Genomic DNA, 19,794 nt, shown 5'->3' on the forward strand with positions numbered 1-19,794 from the left:
GACCCAGGGCTTTTTCTGCTGTGGCTCCGATCTGGTGGAACACTCTGTCACAAGAGACTAGGGCCCTGTGGGACTTGACATCTTTCCACAGGGCCTGCAAGACAGAGCTGTTCCACCTGGCCTTTGGTTTGGACTCAGTCTGGCCCTTCTGTTTCCTTCCCCTTACAGTTTTGATTTACAGGCTACTTATAAAATGAGGCTGCATTTTAACCTGTATTTTAAATTGGTTTGTCCCCCCCCCCCTATTATGCCTTTATTGTAATTTTACTGGTGTTAGCTGCCCTGAGCCTGGCTCTGGCTGGGGAGGGTGGGGTATAAATAATAATAATAATAATAATAATAATAATAATAATAATAATAATAATAAACATATATGACTGGCAGCTAGCTGTGTGATCTAATAGCCAAAACACCTTCAGACACTTTTTAACAGCATTCTTAATTTTAAAGACAAAGCAGCTATATCTGGATTGGGGCCCACAATATTTTCTTGTGGAGCACCCCCATCCCTCGCCACTCCTGTCCTGCCTGCTGTTTGCACATGAAGGTGCTCTTTGTGCCTTTGGGTTGGCCTCCTGTGTCCTCAGATGAAATGATCTCATAGTCAGTTTTCAGGAAGTTCTGGAATTCCTTGAAAGTTCTAAATGGAAGAGGAAGAGGGGTCGGAACCTGATGGCAGCAGCTTCCATGCAAAAGCCACGGTGGCTTCCCTGGCCTTTCCCACTCTGCTTTCCCTCTTGTGAAGAAGGACATCCTTCCTTCCCTGGCCAGCTTGGCGGGATCTCATCCTCTTCTTGCAAACCGTGAGCTGAACAGGGTGATGAGGATACCTAGGTGGGACTTGGGAACAGTAAGTAGCTTTTGCTTTCTGGAAGCTGCCCTGCAGCTCCATCTGCTGGGAGGTTTGAGGGGAAGCGTGTCATTTAGAGAGGGCAACCACATCTGTGATATTTGTCTTCATTTTACAATGCATAAGAAAAGAGAACAATTCCAACAAACGCTCTTAAAATTCACTGTATTCTAATCAATTGTTTTTATATTTGGTGTTAGCCGCCCTGAGCCCGGTCTTGGTTGGGGAGGGCAGGGTATAAATAATAATAATAATTATTATTATTTTAAATCATGTTGGGAATATTGCTGCCACTTATATCTATTCCTCTCCCAGGATTTAGGGGGTGTGTGTCTTCCAGAAAGGTACCTTCAGTGGACCCCCTTAAGCTGCACAGAACAGGAATTCCCACACACTACCACCAGTATTTTGGGTGCTCATAATGTAAATGGGGGCAATGGGTTCCCAGCAGATGCCCACCCTTGCTAGCCTCTGGAGCTAGCCATCCCTGTCCTCTGGTAGAATACGAAGGGGTCACTTGAGCAAGGTCTGGACACTGAAACTGGGAACTGGATGGGGGATAAGGATTCCAGACTGGTTCAGAATCACAGACCTTTGGGGCATTCCATCCCAGAGTTCGTATATGTTTTCATTTATTATGTATGTAGCTATTTAAAGTATCCCCCGTCTTCCATAAAATAAATGTTCAAACCAAAAATAAAAAAATAGAGATCAATAGAGTTACCTGCTAGGCTTAGCCATTTTGTTAGCTTCTTTTCCCCGTGGAAGATCTAAGGAAGAAAAGTTCAGGCAGTATTCTGCCTGATTAATCTGGGCCTTGCAACATGTGGCTGGCAGTAGGGCTGGGTGTGGGCAGCGGCGTAGCGTGGGTTGTCAGCACCCGGGGCAAGGCAAGTAATTTGCGCCCCCTAACCCCTAACCTGCCGCGTCAGGTGATCTGAGGCGAGTTGCCGCTGGCGCTGCCGCCCAAACGATGCCGCTTGCCTGGAGGAGGAGGAGGGCAGAGAGGCGAGGAAAATGCAACATGGCCCAGCAGCTGCAGCAGCAGCGGGGCTGTAAGGAGGGGCTTCCTGGCGCGCCCTCCGCGGCCCTGATGCGCGGGGACCGCGACGAGCGCTGAGAGCCGCTGCCAGCTCGTCGGTTCCGCGAGACATGGGGCTCTGCTACAGCCTGCGCCCGAGGCTCTTCGGCGACTCCGGAGGCGGCGAGCGCGCGCCCCCCAGATGTTGCGCCCAGTGCGGCCGGCCCCCCTTGCACCCCCCACGCTACGCCACTGGGTGTGGGAACCTGGCTTGTCGTCTACAAGCTGAAAAGCAGCAGGGGACGTTGTGACTCACCTCACAGATGTGGTGGGCAGGTGCTGCCTAACCCTGCCTCTACACTCTGATTTCCCCTGGTTACTTCCTCCGCCAGATGCTTTTACCCTGGGCAGGATTCCAAAGGTATATTTGTTTCATGGCACAGGGAGGGTTGCAAGGGAAAAGCAGGGGCAGAAGGTTTAGCATCCTCTTTCTACCTGCTACGTCCACTGATCTGGCACCATTTGGGCTCCTAGGCCAAATGTACATATTACACTGCTTATCTTTTAGTTTTTGGCAGCTTTGTATTGACTCCTAGCAGCCACTCACTAGAAAGGCTGTGATCATAGGCCTGGTCCCCTGCCTTTTTCATGGTGTCACATGAGCTGTTGGTGTTTGAGACAGTAATGGGTGCCTTGAAGACAGTTGTCACAGCCAGTTCTCCTGTGGTTCAGCCTAGTCTCAGATCTTGCCTTATTGTCAGATGACTCCTCACGGTTGACTTTCACTGCTTCCTGGTTTCTGAAGCCATCACTATCACCAAGCACCACATTATCTCATTCTAGAAATACATACTATATTAGCAAAGCCGGGCTCTATCCTACAGAGGAAGCATCTGAAAGGGGAGAAGCAGAAGGTGGGAGGGGTGATATCTAATCCTACCTACCACTTTCTCCCTCAGACTTTTCTTCCAGCTGTGCTTTTTTTCTGGCCTTTGATGAAGCTGGGAAAAGAAAGGAGTAGGAGTAAAGAGTAGGAGTAAAGTAGTGCCTAGGGGAAGAGTGAATCAGGCCTCCTCCCACCTGCTGCTTTTCCTCTGCAAAAAGCAACCTCATCTCCACATTCATACTATACAAGTAACATGAGATTGGGAGTCTGTGTTCCTAAGATCATAGCCAGGCCATTTGTGAATGCAGCTCCTCAACGGAGGGCATTGTTTGTGTTCAAATAATGTAGATGAGTGGAAGTTGGACAGTTATATACTGATGTATTTCCAACTCAGAATCACAAGGTGGCTAAGTACATTGCACACCCGGTAAAGCTGACAGCTTCTCTACGCCTTGCCTTAGCTTACCTTTGACATAACATGCAGCTCTCTCCCTTCTACCTCCAAGGAAGAGACTGAGAGCTAGACTCTTTGAAGGGTCAGGGAAAGATAGATGAAAAGCCTTGTACTTCAGCCCAACCATCTGCTTTTGTTTAAAGTAGGGATGGGGAATGTGTGCCCTTGTATTTTTAATCTTTCTTGGAAGCCGCCCAGAGTGGGCTGGGGAGGCCCAGCCAGATGGGCGGGGCAAAGGTAAAGGGACCCCTGACTGTTAGGTCCAGTCGTGGCTGACTCTCGGGTTGCGGTGCTCATCTCGCTTTATTGGCCGAGGGAGCCGGCATACAGCTTCTGGGTCATGTGGCCAGCACGACTAAGCCGCTTCTGGCGAACCAGAGCAGTGCACAAAAACGCCGTTCACCTCCCTCCTGGAAAGGTTCCTATTTCTCTACTTGCACTTTGACGTGCTTTTGAATTGCTAGGTTAGCAGGAGCAGGGACCGAGCAACGGGAGCTCACCCCGTCGTGGGGATTCGAACCGCCGACCTTCTGATTGGCAAGTCCTAGGCTCTGTGGTTTAACCCACAGGATGGGCGGGGTACAAATAATAAATTATTATTATTATTGTTATTATTATTATTGCAGATGTTATTGGACTCCAGCTCCCATCAGCCTCAGCCAGCATGACCAATGCTAAGGGATTATTGGAGTTGGAGTCGAAGAACACTTTCCCCATCCCTGTTGATTTAGAGCTTCAAATGGGCATTTATACATACAGTATAGAAGTTCATCCCTCATAAATATGCCAAGGAATGGGTTGGGGGGTGATTGGTGACAACACTGGTATTAGCCACAAAGTGTTCATTCCAGTTGGCATTTTCCTGGTACAAACTGAACAATGCTGAAAAACCTACCCAGAGATTTCCCAGGACAGAAAACATGTATTATTTTGAGAGGGCAGGGGTGTTTCCAACCTCTGTCACTCTTAAAACATTATGTCTCTTGTCCCCTGTTTGAGCCAACCTTCCTGTTTTTCTGCTTCTCCCTAAAGGAGTTAACTTCAGAGGTTTTGTCAGCTCCCTCCCATCACATTTAAGCAGCTAAGACGATGATCCACTTATTACAGACCCTCCTCCTCACTTGCTTTGCCGTCACTGTGCAAGCCAAGATCTTTGGTCGCTGCGAGTTGTACCACGTGCTGAAAGTTAGCGGACTGGATGGATATGAGGGGTACAGCCTGGCCAACTGTGAGTGTAGCTTCTCAATGCAGAGCATACTTCAAATGTTGTGGGAGGGAAGGAGTGAGATAACAACCATGGTCTTTCCAGACATCATTTCCTTGTCTCTACGTCCACAAGAGGGTAGCAATTTATTTGCTTTGGCCTAAAACCTGTCCCAGTTTACTTCTTATGAATGCTCCCCCAAAGCACGCCATTATCTGAAGACCGAATGAATGAATGAATGAATGCCTCTCTACTTCCCATTCTCGCTCTGAGCCAGCGTTGCCATACGGCAACGAGATGATCCTCTCTGGAAGCAGATTTCTGTTACACAAATGGAAGGTACACAGATCTGACACAGGGCTCATCCACACTCGCCTTTTGCCCTGCTCTTTCTAGGCACACTTGCAAGCTTTCCCAGTCTGTGTCTGAGCACTTTTTTTTTTGCATTGCCACATTCAAAGTATTGGTGCTGACCTTTAACACCCTAAACGGCCAACCAAAGACCCATGAGCAGGGATGATAGCAGTTGATGTGCAGCAATGTCTGGGGGATTGCAAGTTTTCCACCTGTACATTACAGGACCTCTTGCAGGGAAAATTCCTGGCAGGTGGTGCCTCAGGTTACTTGCTGCCCCAGTCACCAAATTTATCTTGGGACATGCCAGTCAGTAGGGTCTTCACACACACACACACACACACACACACACACACCCCACCACACATCTCCAGCTCGCCTAGCCACAGCTGACCTGCTTTTCACCTGAGGATGGGGGAAGCTCCCACTGGGCCCTGACCTGACAGGACAACCATCATGAGGGAAATGTGGATATTATGTACTGAAGTTCTCACCCTGGGCCAGCAGGGGGATACTGTAGATAGTTATGCAAATGAAGGATCGAAAGTGACGTTCAGTGATTGGATAGTTTTAGAAAATGACAACAGTTACATTGTTCTGGAGCTCTATATAAGCAGGCTGTGTGGTGTTGAGAGCCAGTGTGGTGTAGTGGTTAAGAGCGGTAATCTCATAATCTGGGGAACCGGGTTCACGTCTCCGCTCCTCCACATGCAGCTGCTGGATGACCTTGGGCTAGTCACACTTCTTGAAGTCTCTCAGCCCCACTCACCTCACAGAGTGTTTGTTGTGGGGGAGGAAGGGAAAGGAGAATGTTAGCCGCTTTGAGACTCCTTAAAGGGAGTGAAAGGCGGGATATCAAATCCAAACTCTTCTTCTTCTTCAGGCTGACTGAACTCCTCAGTTCAGTCCTGTTCTGCCTCTGAATAAAGAAGACCTGTTTGAAGAATCACTGTGTCGTCTGATATGTTCACCCACAACTTAACAATGGAGGCTTGGTAAAGCCTTGTCTTACCCCAGATTTGGAGGATTCTTGTATGATTTGTAGGGAAAGAAAAAATGTCTCCTTCCCTACATGTATTTGAGGAATGAAGACTTCATACCCACCAAGTGCCTCAGAAAAAATGGGACATCCTGTTTTTTCACACGAGATCATGGCGGCCATTTTGTGAGCTGTGCTCTTGCACCCTAAAAAAAGTGTTTTTGGGGGGTGAGAGTACAGCACGCGTCAATTGATTCACCCGGCAGCACATCCTGGAAGATGTGCAACTCGGTTTTTGAGCTGAGAGGGCAGACTTTGGCTGAGGGCTTGTGCACACTTCTGTTTGCACAACTCTCTCCAAATTTAGTGCTAAATCAGAGCAAACTTCAATCCAATGAAAATCCGATTAAAGTTTGTGGCGATTTGGTGGTCTTTTGAAACGTGATTGATATTTTAGTAATCTGCAATAAATTGGCTGCTACTACAGAGTGTAACTTCTATTCTTCTCCCTGAAGGGATCTGCATGTCGTTTTTTGAGACTGGCTTTGACACAGAGGCTATTGACAGGCGCAAGGATGGCACTAAAGACTACGGCATCTTCCATATCAACAATGGCTGGTGGTGTAAAGATGAAGGCACCCTTTCAGAGAACCTTTGCTCCATGTCTTGTGCAGGTGAGTTCCTTCCTGCCTCCCCCCGCCACAGGGGGCACTGTGCCGGAGGGGACAGGCAAAATGGTGGGGTGCTGCAGAAAATGGAACAGCTTGCTAAATGCTATGTTAGAGGTGTGGAACCTGGTCTGTCCAGATTTTGTTCAAGCTACCACCAGCCCCAACCCAACATGGCCAACGGTGAGGGATGATTGATGCAAAAACGTGGAGGGTCACAGCCTCCCAGTCCTTGGGATACATACTACTGGCCTTTCCTGACATTTTTGTTTTATATTTTCAAATTAAAACAGAGCTTGATTTAATAGCATAATACCTCTTCGGTTAGTAAGCACATTTTTAGTCTTGTCAGTAATAACACATTGCTGAATTCATATTTTTATGTTAAAATGTTGATCCCTCCAAACACAACAATGCAGCTAAAAAATATAAATTACCGTATATTTTGCTCTATAAGACTCACTTTTTCCCTCCTAAAAAGTAAGGGGAAATGTGTGCGCATCTTATGGAGCGAATGCAGGCTGCGCAGCTATCTCAGAAGCCAGAACAGCAAGAAGGATGGCTGCTTTCACTGCACAGCGATCCCTCTTGCTGTTCTGGCTTCTGAGATTCAGAATATTTTTTTTCTTGTTTTCCTCCTCCAAAAGCTAGGTGCGCCTTGTGGTCTGGTGCGTCTTATAGAGCGAAAAATATGGTTCGTAATTTTGTTATATTTAAAATGCTAATACATTGAAACATAGTCACCCAGCTCTAAAATGCAGGCAGAATATGATCTCTTTTTTTAAAAAGGATGTCTTACTCTTGTTCAGAATGTTATTAAGCCATTTCATAAGAGTTCATAGGCTGCAAAAGACTGGCAGCTGGTTCAAGGATAATGCGGGAGTAAATGCTGAGCTTTTCCTATTCCACCTCCAAAACCCCCGACTATTTGGTTTGTATTCAAGTGTTTTTACATTGGAACTAGTCAAACCGTCCTGTCCCTAATTTTTACATGCAGACTGTAAGGTTTGCCATTTCAGCAATTACATCCATCAACAATTTTCTTGTTCAGGTATGGAAAGTATGTTACAACAGCACCACCTGCTGGCTGCTAATACCTTAGCAGCTGATCAAGTGCCTAATATTTTGTAATGTGCTTTCAAGCGCTCATTACAAGTGATTCATAATCTAATTGCAATACCTAACAACAATCCTTAAAGTACTAAAATGCTGGCAGATTTTCACAAGGATGATGGTGGTGGTGGTGATTGCATAATGTTGTGGAAATGTGGAGAACTGAATTTAAGCTTGGAAAAATGAGACACTTGGAAAACTGACAGATTTGTCCATCTTTAGTAGCAAAGCATTTTAGCCATTGTGATGGAACTAGGCAAAGTGTCCTATCCCTGATTTTTACATCCACACAGTCAGCTTTGCTGTTTCAGCAATTTTATGTAAAAGCAGCTTCCCCATTCAGATAGAATAAAGGTAAAGGGACCCCTGACCATTAAGTCCAGTCATGGATGACTCTGGGGTTGTGGCCCTCATCTCGCTTTACTGGTCAAGGGAGCCAACATTTGTCTGCAGACAGTTTTTCTGGGTCATGTGCTCAGCATGACTAAGCCGCTTCTGGTGAACCAAAGCAGCGCATGGAAATGTTGTTTACCTTCCCCCTGGGGAAGGTACGGTATCTACTTGCACTGAGTATTGCCATTCAAATGGTGTGCATGTGTCGCATCATGTGATCGAATATGCAGGACGGAGTTTACCAGGGCCCCCCAATATTTTATTCAAGTTGGCATCCCTGACCCCCACCCTTGTTGATGAGAGGAATGGGGAGAGAGTAAGTGGGCTGCTTCCATTCCTGCTACATGGGGGTTGCTAAAGGATGTCGTTAGAGGTGGCAATCCTAGGGAGATTTGATTCTGCAATTAGCCTTAAGCTTGTCTTTTAGTTTATTCTAACCCTGTGATAATAATTGCCGACTTTCCCTTCCATTCATACATTTTCATTCTCTTTTCTAGATTTATTGAATACTGATATTCACGATGATATCTTATGTGTCAAGAGGATTGTGAAAGATCCCCAAGGCATGGGGACCTGGTATGAGAGCATCTTCTGGTTTTCCCCACCTAGCTGAATGCCCTCTAGGGCAGGGGTCTGCAACCCGCGGCTCCGGAGCCGCATGTGGCTCTTTTACACCTTTGCCGCGGCTCCTCCGGGGCAGATACTAGCAAGAGGAGGAGGCGCGTTGTGAGCCCCGACACTCCCCACTGTGGCGGGTGCTGTACTGGCTGTGACGTCGCATGGGGGCGGTGCGTGTGTTAGTCACGCACCGTCCCGACGTCACCTTCCCACCCGCTGTCAGATCGCGGCTCTGGAGATATATTTGTTTTAAATGTCGAAATCGTTTTGCGGCTCCCAGTTGTTGTTTTTTCTTCGGAAATGGGTCCAAGTGGCTCTTTTTGTCTTAAAGGTTACAGACCCCTGCTCTAGGGGCTAACTCTGCAAACACCTCCCTCACCTGGTTGTTCCAGCGTTACCAAAACCAATCTGCTCTCTCTGTAGCTGTATTTCTCTTTCCTGCTGAAATAGTCTTGACAGACACCCCCCACTGCTTTTTATAACAGCCTTACATGCTGGTCTCAAGCAGGTGGCATTTCTGCTATCAATTTATGACAGGAACATCTTCTCCCTGGCCTTAATTTATGTGTGCCAGGCTGCTGTTAAAGGCACAGAAGCCAGGCCTGCTTTGATTTATTTTTAACTAAAAAATCCAAGTCAGACATGGGGGTCCTGTGTGCCTCTAAAAGCTGCTGGGACACTAACTCCCATAATCCTGACCCTTGGTCTTTCTGGCTGGGGTCCAACAGCATTAGTTCCCCTGCTTGATGTAATAAATTGTCATTTTTCAGTGCTGGGTCAATCATTTGGCTTCAAACAAGCTGGATCTCTAATGGAGTAGAGAAGCTCACTTTCTGTTTTCCTGCTTGCTTCCTAAGTCAGAAGCATCCAAGGAAAACAGTTAGTAGAGTTGCCAAGTCTTATCACCCCCGCGAGTGCCTTTCACAACCTGGAAACAGGCAGGAATCCATAGCTGAAGCTTTCTCTATCACTGAATTGCCGTTCCAGAAAAACCCACAGCTGCTGATTTCTAACTTACTACACAGAAGCTAAAGGCACAGGGTCCCTGGCAGAAAAAAGTTGGTAACCATGCCATAGAGATGCAGGTGGTTAACCAAAGATGGGACTCCTTAACACATGCAGGAATTCTTGTGCACTTGAGTGGTTTGGTTGCATTTATTTGTGCAATATTTTCAACACATAGAGAACAAAACGTAAGACAAATAGCGCAGATCGCTGTCCTGAGGAATTACAAGCTAAAATGCCACTGGCGTGAGGATGTCATGTTAGCACAAACCCAACTTAATAGGGGAAGCCTTCTCACTTGGATGTTAAGGAGAAGAGGGCAAACCACAGACAATTTCTGAATAGCTGTGTAGGTGAAATTCGGCAGGTATTGTTATGCAGTGACAAAAGAAGCTTCACTTGCCAAAGTTATCACCTGCTCATAACTGTTAAATGCCCCGGACTCTTCCTCTAATTTGCACCTGATAATTCCAGTGTGTCTTGGGAACACCCCTTGTGCACTGAGCAGTAGGTGGAAGCCAGGAGCTTTCAGTGTATATGGCACATTATGAATTAATGGTGCAGTCCAAGATCCATTATAAAAATCACCAAACGGCCTTGCTGGAGTGTGTGGGTGTGTGCGCGCGCACCTGCCACCAGTTCCTATGAACATTTACTCAGAAAGTAATGTTTACCCAGTCAGTCCAACACTACTTACCCCTTAGTAAGTGTGCTTTGCTGGAATTGCGCCTAGAATTCTCTTGAATTTAGTGGCTTGAACCATGCTTACTTCCATGATGGATTATGGTTTAATCCTTTTGTTCTGCAACTGCATTGTAGTTTGAGAAAATGCTATGATCCCTATGCATGAAAAATTGTCCTTAGGAATAGCCATTGTGGTAACAGACTTCCTCTTTCTCCGATTTGCCTTCTGCAGGAAGGAGTGGAAAAAGCACTGTGAAAAGCAAGACCTGCGTGAGTGGGTGAGGGGGTGTAAGCCCTGAAAACCTGTCTACCTTCTGTTTGCCATCTCTCATGTCATCAATACAGAGTTGTTTGGGTTTTTTTTTCTTGTAAAATGCTTCTTATATCTGTTATTTCCCTGGATGGTAAAAAAATTCCAAATATGAAACGAAGAAGCAATTTATGCTGTGTACACACCATACACACAAAGACACCCCCCCCCAATCCTAGGAACTGTAATTAAAGGAACTGGAAGTCATAGCTCTCAGAGGCCTAAACCACAGTCCCCAGGATTCTTGGTGGGAAGTTATGTGCCTTAAATGTATGAAATACACACATCTTTAATTGCTTTGCATCCATGACGTCTACACTGGTCCCCTACCCATCTCTGACGCAGATTAGGACAATTGGAATCTCCCCATTTGTGGAATGATCTCCCCAGGAAGGTTTGGCTGTCACCTTCATTATACACCTTTAGTGCCAGGCAAAAAAAGTTCCTCTTTAACCAGGCATTCAGCTGATTGGTCTCCAATGCCCTTTTAAAATGTGTCGGGGAGGGTGGGGATTATTGAGTTGTTCTTGTTTTTATTTCTATTACGTATTTTGTGTTTTTATATTGTGATTTTCTGTTGTGAGCTGCTCTGAGACCTGTGAGTATAGGACAATATGCTAATACTAATAATAGGGGAGGCACAAACTATACACATATGGGTGCAGGATTCTTCCTAGTGTTGCCAACTGAAGGTGGAGGTGGTGAGGGTAGCCCTCAAGACAGCTTGGCTTACACATGTTCTCGAAACAGTTCCCTGCAGGTTTGACCCAAGGTATTTTTCTCCCTCAGGTGGACACGATGGTGAGGTTCTGTACACAGCAGAGGAAATGATTGTGTGGGTCGGTGGGTTGTGCCCGTTCAAGGTTCAACCAATAATGGAGGTTAGATATACACAGTAGGGATGTGAAGGTGGCTTTATTGTGAAACAAAGAAGGAGGAGCAGAGCTGCCCCTCTGGTCTGCCTTTGAGGGATGAAGGAGGAGATGGGAGGGGTGCTGCTGATCTCGGCAGGCCTTTACTTTCCCTGGCACTGCTCCAGGCTCCGCTCTGCTCTGGTTCCGGAGGCGATGTGGTATGTGGAGCACTTGACGGAGATGTCAGAGGTCAGGCGGCTGCGAGGGATGCTCAGGATGCTGCTGGCGCTGTAGGAGCCATCCTCATTCAAGACCACCGGCCCAGCAGTCACCCCCTCTGATATGTTGACTCCAGCCTCACTCCACTTGATTTCTAGGAACCCTGGGTAGAATTTCTCAGCGATGCACAAGGCATGGATGGTGGGCGAGTCCGCTGTCTGGTAAGCATCAGACAGGAGGGTGACTGAAGCCGGTTCCTTTGCTGATTTGCCTGGGAAAGAGACACCATGAGTGGGTCACAGAATCCAAGTGACCTGATTATTTTTGGGTGGTGCTGCTGAACGGGGATTTCCAAGCAAAGTTAATTGAGAATCCCCAGCAGTACTTAACAGAGCCCACACACAGAAATGCCACCCTGGATAACTTAATGCGTCATTTGGGCCCCAGAGGCCTGGGTTGGAGTTGATGATTTTCTTGTGGAGATTGCACAAGCATTTCTGTGGTCGAGCTCCTCTTCCACTCTGAGGGCTTATCCACATTTGCCTTTCCTCCATACTTTTCAGGTGCAATCCCAGCACTTTTTTTTTGGTCTGGAGTTTTCCACACCAAAACCCGCTCTTTAAAGCAGAATCGGAGCAAATGGCAATTGCCGTTGGCTGTGCTTCAGCTTTAAAGAGCAGGTTTTCATGGGGAATGCTCCAGGGCATGAAAAAAGCCAAACAAACAAACAAATGCTCAGATGTAGAGCTTTAAAGCACAGACCTGTGCTTAGAAAGAGTGGGACAAAAGGTAAATTTGCCTAAGCCCTCATTCTATTTTCTGACACCTTCCCCCCACCCAGCGCCCCAAATCTGTTTTTCAGGTGAACACGCAAGGCATCGTTGCAGACTGTTGTGCACATGGAGTCTGCTGCTGTAGAGAAAGGGCATTAGAGGACAAAAAGAATAGGGCAGAGTTGTGGAACTTGCAGCCCTCCAAATGTTGTTGGACTTGCTTCTCCTGTCATCCCAGCCAGTGTAACCATTGACCAGGGATGATGGGAGTTGGAGTCTGCCTATATGCAGCAAAGTGCTAAGTAAGTTTCCTGTTGACGCAAAGATTTCAGCTTGTGCAACAGGACTCCCCCTCATGCCCCTGCTTAAATCTGCTCTGGGTTCCCCCACAACTCTCCAGAGCAGATTCGGGGAGCGCAGGCGGGCGAGAAGAGGCGGGGGGGGGGAAGTTCTGCTGCACAAGTGGAAATCCTTGCAATATTGGAATGCATAAGTTAGATCCCACTTTTCTGATATCACTTTTCTGAGTGTTCATATTAAGCAGTTCACCTTACAATAACCCTATAAGGTTGCTAGTGCTATTATTCCTACACTGCAAGCATGAATCTGAGGCGTAGCAGCTTGGCTAAGGCTACTTTGTGAATTCATGCCCAAAGCGAGACCTGAGCTGGAAATTTCCTAGGGCACACTTCCTAACTTCTATGCTACACAAGCCCCCCTGCATGCTTCCCGTAGTACACTGGGCTCCCTGTGCCCAAGTGCTCCACTCGTAAGCCATGGTATTCTCACTCACCTCCTGTGACACTGAGCTGTGTTCCACTCCCTGAGACAGCGGTGTTGAAATAATTTGCCTCTGCCAGGCAGTAATAGATGGCGCTGTCCTCCGTGCGCGCCTTCCGAATCTGCAACGTGTAGGTATTGGCATCCCGGATGGCCACAAAACGTTCATCAAATGCAGGAGCACGCTCTACCTTGCCATCAATGTGATGCTTCAGTATAAAGACCGGGCCTTTTCCTGGCTTTTGCTGGAACCAGAAGGCATGGTACTCCTGGATATTGCCCCTCTCCAGAGGGCACGGCAGGATAGCAGTGGTCCCCTCTGCAAAGGAGGCCTGTGGTGGCTGGGCGGGCAGAGGCTGCAGCGCTCCACCTGCGAGGAGGGAAGTAGGTGGCTGTTGTGAAGCTAAAATTTCAGCCTGATAATGGGAGTGAACTGTGAATGTTATACAACTTGAAAGTCTGCACCCCCTTGTATTTAGTGTATTTTGCTTACGGAGCCAGCATTTCAAAAATGATTTCAGTCTGCTCAGTAGCGGTGGGCCAGTTTGTCCATTTCAGTTCTGCTGAGTTTTTAACTTTTCTAGTCTTAAGTTCAGTTTTCCACATTTCCACATCATTTTGTGATTTTTTTTTAAAAAACTCATCTGCATTTTATTGTGAATTTCTCCTAGTATACACATATTTTTATACAAGTTTTGCCAACGCACACATTTTGCAGAGCAAATTCCTATACATTATAGAATATAATATATTTGCACATGTCATTGTCACTGATATATGCATTTCTTATGCACACTCCGCCCTAGAGTGTTCATTTCTATACACTTCACTTGGCTGCACAACTACACTGCGCGAATCGGAGAAGTGTGCATTCTGATGGGTGGCTATACTTCAGCATGGATATTGTTTAGAAAGTGGGGACTAGATAGGATTGCCTTTAAATCTGAACTGAGTCGAATTTTCCCACCATCGCTATTCGTAAGTACCTAGCGGGTAGATGGAGGGATGATTGAATGAGTAGGTCTGGTTTTTCTCCTCCAGCCTTCTAGGTGTACACCAACCTTTGAAGTCCTTTACATCTACCTGCCATTCCTAGACCATAGCCGTGGCCCTTGACTGACCTCCAACGAAAGACACAAGAGGTGTGCAGATTTCTCTAGCCCATCATGCTCATTCTCTCTATTCTAACACAAGGCCCAAATTCCTCATTTCCCCGTCATTCCCACTGGCCTATTGCAAGTTCTTGGCCTCTCTAGCTTGGCAACCAGCTATGTGTGTACTCACCGTGGATGGAGAGAAGCAAAGAGAGACACAGCAGGATATGAGAGCCCATCCTTCTCCGCTTGGAGGTGGTTTGATGATGAAACTGCTTGTCTTTCTAGCGCATATGCACCATGCACATTGCTTTATGGTGACCATGCTCATTTGCAAGCATTTGCCTAGAGGCTGCTTGTTTCCCTGAGGTTCGCGCAACACAGCTCTGTCATTGGCTGGAGGCAGACATCGGAAAGAGTCTGGCAAATTCATACTATTGCGTTGAGGGGTCTGGTAGTGGCCACACAGAAACGAGCTGTGGATTTCAACCCAGTGTTTCATTGCGAATTTGTGCCTGTTTTCTGTTCCTTCACAAGCAGAGCTAGACTCTGTGATTGGAAAATGTGGCTGTTATATTCACTTGTAAATTCGAAGTGGTTTTTTTTTAATCATTGGAATTCTTCAGGTCTAGCATAAATGAGAAAGGGGAAAACATCTAAAGCAGTGGAGAATATGTTGTTTCTCTGTAGCATGTGCACTATTGCATGCATTCTCTAGGAATTAAAACCAACTGGGCTAACTAGCAAGGCTAGAGTCATAGAATGATAGAAGCATAGAGTTGGAAGAGACCACAAGGGCCATCGAGTCCAACCCCCTGCCAAGCAGGAAACACCATCAGAGCACTCCTGACATATGGTTGTCAAGCCTCTGCTTAAAGACCACCAAAGAAGGAGACTCCACCACACTCCTTGGCAGCAAATTCCACTGTCGAACAGCTCTTACTGTCAGGAAGTTCTTCCTAATGTTTAGGTGGCTAGCTGATTAACAGAGTTGTACAAGTGAAACCTGCAACAAAACTTACATGCCATCTGCATGGTACATTTAAAGGTGTTTTAAATGGTCATGTATTCCCCCTAAGAATTATAGAAACTCTAGTTTGTGTTGCGATCCCTTACTCCCCTCCAAAAGCTAGCATTCGCTTATGAGGGGAATAGGGGGTCTGCTTACAATGCTCAGCACCCTTAACAAACAACAGTTCCCCAGGGTTCTTTGGTGGAAGCTGTGCTTTTTAACATGGTATAAAAGTACTTTAAAATTAAGTTGTAGATATGACCCAGTTTTTCTCATCAGTCAGGCAGCATCCTATGGTTACTATCCTTAGCCCTTATTGGATGGTTTTTGAGGGTTTCCCATTTCCTCCACAGGCTGTTTCACCTTTTAGAAACTTACATAAATCTTTGGTTTTGAGCCCCCCCCCCAATCTGCTGCTACCTCCCTCTTTGTGTATATGTGTTGTGCCATTTGGACTTCTGATCAGACTGGAGCCCTGCAACAAAATGGTGTGTGGCCACAGACAGCCTTCAGAGACCTCCTTTTTCAGTCATGAAAAAGGATTTGAATAAATGAGCAAATCAGTCTCTTAAGCTTAAGCCAAGAAATAGTATTCTTTATGAATTGAATATCAATATACATATCAAGGCTTTGAGTTTAGACCACTGAAGAAGTCCAGAAAACTACCTTGGGAGTGTGCTACCTGCAAGCCCCATAGAAGGGCCCTATCAGGGGCAAACAGCGGCCTTACTTGGCCTGCCAGGGTGAAACAGGTGCAAAATGCCGGCACCCTGTCTACAGCTTCATTAACATCCATCTACAATTTCAGTAGCATCTCTCAGTATTGTGAACGACACCGAACTTACTGTACCCTTTGTTGGTCTCTTCATGAACTTAATTAAAAAGATAAAGAAAACAAAAGACTGAGTTAAGCATTTGAAAAATCCATTGAAACCAGACATTGTAAGTTCATCTTAGGTTAGGTAGTTCGTAAGTCTTTGTGGCTTTGCACAAGGTTTTGTATATTTCTCTCAGAAGATTGATAAAGAATGTATAATTATTTTGGTAGTTATTGTGTGTATATTAGTCGCCAACGTGTTGCATGAGTCGTACTAGAATAAATGATAGGCAGCTGCCATCTGGTAAGAGAGCAAGTGAACAGGCAGGGTGAGGTCTGGGCAGTGGCTGGCAAAAGAGAGAGGCAATGGGTGTGTGTCTCCTTCTCGATCGCAGTCACTTTATTCCATTTTCCCTCCAACCTGGATTTCTGTAACCCCTTCTGCTTTTCTCTCTCTCTGGTTTAATTATATATTTTATCGAGCATTTAGAAAAATACGACATAAACAAATCCAGTCAAACAATAAATAAGAACAACGAAGTACACAGTAGAAGTAGAATCATGGCAAAATAAAGTCACATCTCACAGAGCAAGTGTATTACAGTTTTTCCTCTCAACTATCAGTCCACATTCCACGAGTCCTTAATGGGCTTTTGGGCAGATCCCCTCCCTTTCTTTAGTTGTGTTTTTTTAAGCAACAACAACAACAATAATAATAATGAAGTTTTGGTTTTACAAACAAGTTTGCCAATACTCCCTTCTAGTGTGTGGCTGTTTTCGATATCTAGGCTACAGCACTCAGAGAATGGAATGGGAATTAGGATACACAATAATTTCACATCCCATCCTGCAACAATAGTTTTCAAGCTCATTTACAAATTTACAATTAAAAGAATAAACCAAAACATACATGCATATTCAAGGGATTAATGCAGATTTTATAATGGCAACAACAATGGCCTGCTTCACACATAATGGTGTATCATGACTTAGTGTGGTGTATGAACCCTGCCCAGTAGCTTACCCGCTGTTTGTTTTTACCGCCAACAAACCATGATTTGAAGCAATGCTTTGTTGCTGCCTTAACTCGTGTTTTGTTAAACAAGCCATGGCTTAGCGTTATATGAAACACATTGGAAACACAGAAGAGACAGAGGAAGCTTCCACTCCACTTTTTCTGTCACATCCCCATTCTCAAGGAATGTGCTACACTGGCCTCCCAGAGTTCTCTTGCTCAGACTGTTCTATGTGTGGACTGTAGATTTCAATTCATATCCATTTCCCATTTAGCCATATTACATTTTTTATTGAAAGGTTTGGTGGACCTGTGAAAAAATCAAAAGCTTCTGGAACACAGTATATGACAAGCTTAAAAAAATGTTTAAGTATAACTTTATAAAAAATACAGAAGCTTTTCTACTAGGGATAATGGACACAGCTATAGCAAGAGATCAGAAAATATTCCTTTATGCCACAGGAGCGGCAAGGATCCTAATTGCTAAAAACTGGGAAAAGTGAAACTGTGTCAACAAAAAAGGAATGGCAAGACAAACTGTTAGAGTATATTGAGCTGGCTAGATTAACAGAGGCAGTTAGAGATCACACTAGACAAGAGTTTCAAAAAGCATGGGGAAAATGCAGAGAATACTTCACAAAAGTGCCCTGAAATTACATACCTGGACTTGTTTCGATTAATGTCTGCAGGAGACTTTGTGGATATTTAAATTATAATTAGAAAAATCTTAATAATTCTTCATAAAGGAAACAGTTTATAAGAAGTAAATAAGGAGGCCAGATACAGGATAAAGGAAGTATTTTATTTTGTTGTTTGTATTGTTGTATGTTATGCTCACTGTATGTTATGTTCACATTTAATGAGGGTGGATTGTGTATTGGGGGGTGGGGGGGTTTATGTTATGTTGTAAATAAAATTCCGATAAAAATATTTTAAAGAAAAAGAAAAGAAAGGCCTGTGTGTCTTCAGTATGATGCCCTATGCCAGCCTTTTCAAGTCTTGCTTATTGGAAGGCATCCAGGATGCTGAGAGTTTCTGTTAAGCATGTGAAGTCCATTATTTGTTATAATCCAAGTTTGCTTTAAGTTGGAGACATGATTTATTTATATTTCATTTCATTTCTATACTACCCTATACCCGAAGGTCTCAGGTTAAAGGCTTCCAGGAACACTGTTGTCCTGCTGAGAGGTGTTGATAGCATTGGTTGTTTCTTGGAAACTAAGGAGTTTCAAAGCTGCTCCTGACAGGACTGCTAGGAATAATGCTTCTCAGCTTCTGTTCTAATGTACTGAGTCAACACAGATTGGTCAAAGGTTGCTTGGTGTCTACATTTATTGCTCAAGACTCTCCACTAATCACTGCTCTCTTGAGTCAATTGTTTGCTGCAGGCTCACTTTGGTAATTTTAATATGTAACCTGAAAGATGTGATTTTGCTATATCATGGGACCTTATATCTCAGTAAGAAATGGCTGGTTGTTGTTGTCATCACTTCTTTGAGGAAAAGCCTCTGAACGAAGTAACCAAGTTCATTATCTGAAGTTTCTGTGTAAATCCAGATTTAGGGGCAGACAAGTCAAGTGACCACTTGAGATATCAGGCTCAGGGCTTTACCCAATTAACTAGATAGGTGAGCCAACCCCAAGTCTGGTGACGATGGCTTGAAGATTGAGCGATGTTTCCTGAAAATGAGGACCTTGTTGAGCTCATAGCAAAATGGAGCTGAGGTGGGGCCTCTGAAGACCTAAGTATCAATTGACACGTCGCCTTCTGTCTTGAAACCCCCCAAGTGGTGAGGCTACAGACAACCCGAGCGGCCAAACAGATGGACAAGAGGCCTTCTTTTGGAACCTCAGCTGCTTTTCGGTTCCTCTAACCAAATGAATCGAGATTAGTCTGGAACACATCTGAGCTAATTATAGGCTGGGGTGGCTGATTCTTACGCACCTGGTCCACTGTTTATCTTAACTTGTTTTGTTAAAGGGCTTAAAAATACCTAACCGCAAACCACTTGTGACCATGTCTCTGTCTTCCGGGAACAGCGGAGGGCAGCTACCAAAGGACCTAAATACATGGTTTCTGATCCTTAAACATGATGGTGGGCGATCTTCACCCAGTATGAATGGTCTTTATTCCAATAGAGCTGATGAAGCTGGTTTCTCGGTTAGGGTAGGGTTACCAGGCGTCCCTGTTTCCTGGGGACAGTCCCCGGATTTGTGAATAAGACCCTAGACAAATTCCATCCCTGGAATGTCCCTGGATTTCATCTAATGTCCCTTGGAAACGCAGCAGTGGCAGTCTCGCCAGCCTGGAGCAGTTGGCTCTGGCTGGCTACAGGAGCTGCTCGGAAGTCCCCATATGATGGTGGTGCAGGGGCTCTAAGATGCAGCTTCCGGGCTGCCTCCCCTTCCCTGACCCCAGCAACTAAGCCGTGAAGGGAGGCTTTGTACTGCCTATCAGAGCAGCCTCCTAACTCCTACTTGCGTGCAAGTAGGAGCGGAGCGGGGATCTCTCAGCTGTGAAGGGAGGCTTCACGCTTCCTATCAGAGCTTGTGTGCAAGCAGGAGGGAGCTGGGAACTCACAGTTAGGCAACGGGAAGCCTCCCTTCCCAGCTGAGGGATCCCCGCCCCCTCCTGCTTGCACACAAGTAGGAATGGGATTGGGGTTGCTCTGATGGGAAGGGAGGTATCGC

At 45.7% G+C, this 19,794-nt stretch overlaps 2 protein-coding genes and 1 long non-coding RNA gene across 4 annotated transcripts in view; 1 reads left to right on the top strand and 2 right to left on the bottom strand.

Moving 5' to 3' along the window:
- The window catches only part of LOC309522363, a 232,603-nt gene that overhangs the window by 38,073 nt on the left and 174,736 nt on the right, over positions 1-19,794 (bottom strand). The gene's annotated exons all lie outside the window — the stretch shown is intronic.
- LOC309522318 (lysozyme C, milk isozyme-like) lies at positions 639-10,603 on the top strand. 2 transcript variants are annotated; one of them, XM_082205580.1, is made up of 5 exons: positions 639-834; positions 4,244-4,439; positions 6,264-6,422; positions 8,420-8,498; positions 10,462-10,603. In XM_082205580.1, exons 2-5 carry the CDS (start codon positions 4,301-4,303, stop codon positions 10,526-10,528), a joined length of 444 nt encoding a protein of 147 aa, XP_082061706.1. In that variant the 5' UTR covers positions 639-834; positions 4,244-4,300; the 3' UTR covers positions 10,529-10,603. The 2 variants fall into 2 exon arrangements, with proteins under 2 accessions (XP_082061706.1, XP_082061705.1); XM_082205579.1 differs by having other exon boundaries at positions 642-803.
- Positions 11,439-14,984, bottom strand: LOC309522302 (immunoglobulin gamma-1 heavy chain-like). Its single transcript, XM_082205561.1, has 3 exons — positions 14,450-14,984; positions 13,179-13,535; positions 11,439-11,883 (listed from the first exon to the last, which is right to left on the bottom strand). The coding sequence occupies exons 1-3, from the start codon at positions 14,496-14,498 to the stop codon at positions 11,555-11,557; spliced, it is 735 nt and encodes a 244-aa protein (XP_082061687.1). The 5' UTR covers positions 14,499-14,984; the 3' UTR covers positions 11,439-11,554.

Source organism: Podarcis vaucheri (assembly GCF_965113315.1).
Source record: "Podarcis vaucheri genome assembly, chromosome: 17".
In the NCBI taxonomy this organism is placed as follows: Eukaryota; Metazoa; Chordata; class Lepidosauria; order Squamata; family Lacertidae; genus Podarcis; species Podarcis vaucheri.

What these genes read in the sequence shown, in the direction of transcription:
- LOC309522302 (XM_082205561.1), bottom strand. Translation starts at nt 14,498, where the DNA reads ATGGGCTCTCATATCCTGCTGTGTCTCTCTTTGCTTCTCTCCATCCAC. An exon ending in TTTGCTTCTCTCCATCCACG is followed by an intron (nt 13,536 to 14,449) that starts GTGAGTACACAC and finishes CCCTCCTCGCAG; the next exon opens with GTGGAGCGCTGCAGCCTCTG. An exon ending in ACAGCTCAGTGTCACAGGAG is followed by an intron (nt 11,884 to 13,178) that starts GTGAGTGAGAAT and finishes TCTCTTTCCCAG; the next exon opens with GCAAATCAGCAAAGGAACCG.
- LOC309522318 (XM_082205580.1), top strand. Translation starts at nt 4,301, where the DNA reads ATGATCCACTTATTACAGACCCTCCTCCTCACTTGCTTTGCCGTCACT. An exon ending in GGGGTACAGCCTGGCCAACT is followed by an intron (nt 4,440 to 6,263) that starts GTGAGTGTAGCT and finishes TTCTCCCTGAAG; the next exon opens with GGATCTGCATGTCGTTTTTT. An exon ending in TTGCTCCATGTCTTGTGCAG is followed by an intron (nt 6,423 to 8,419) that starts GTGAGTTCCTTC and finishes TCTCTTTTCTAG; the next exon opens with ATTTATTGAATACTGATATT.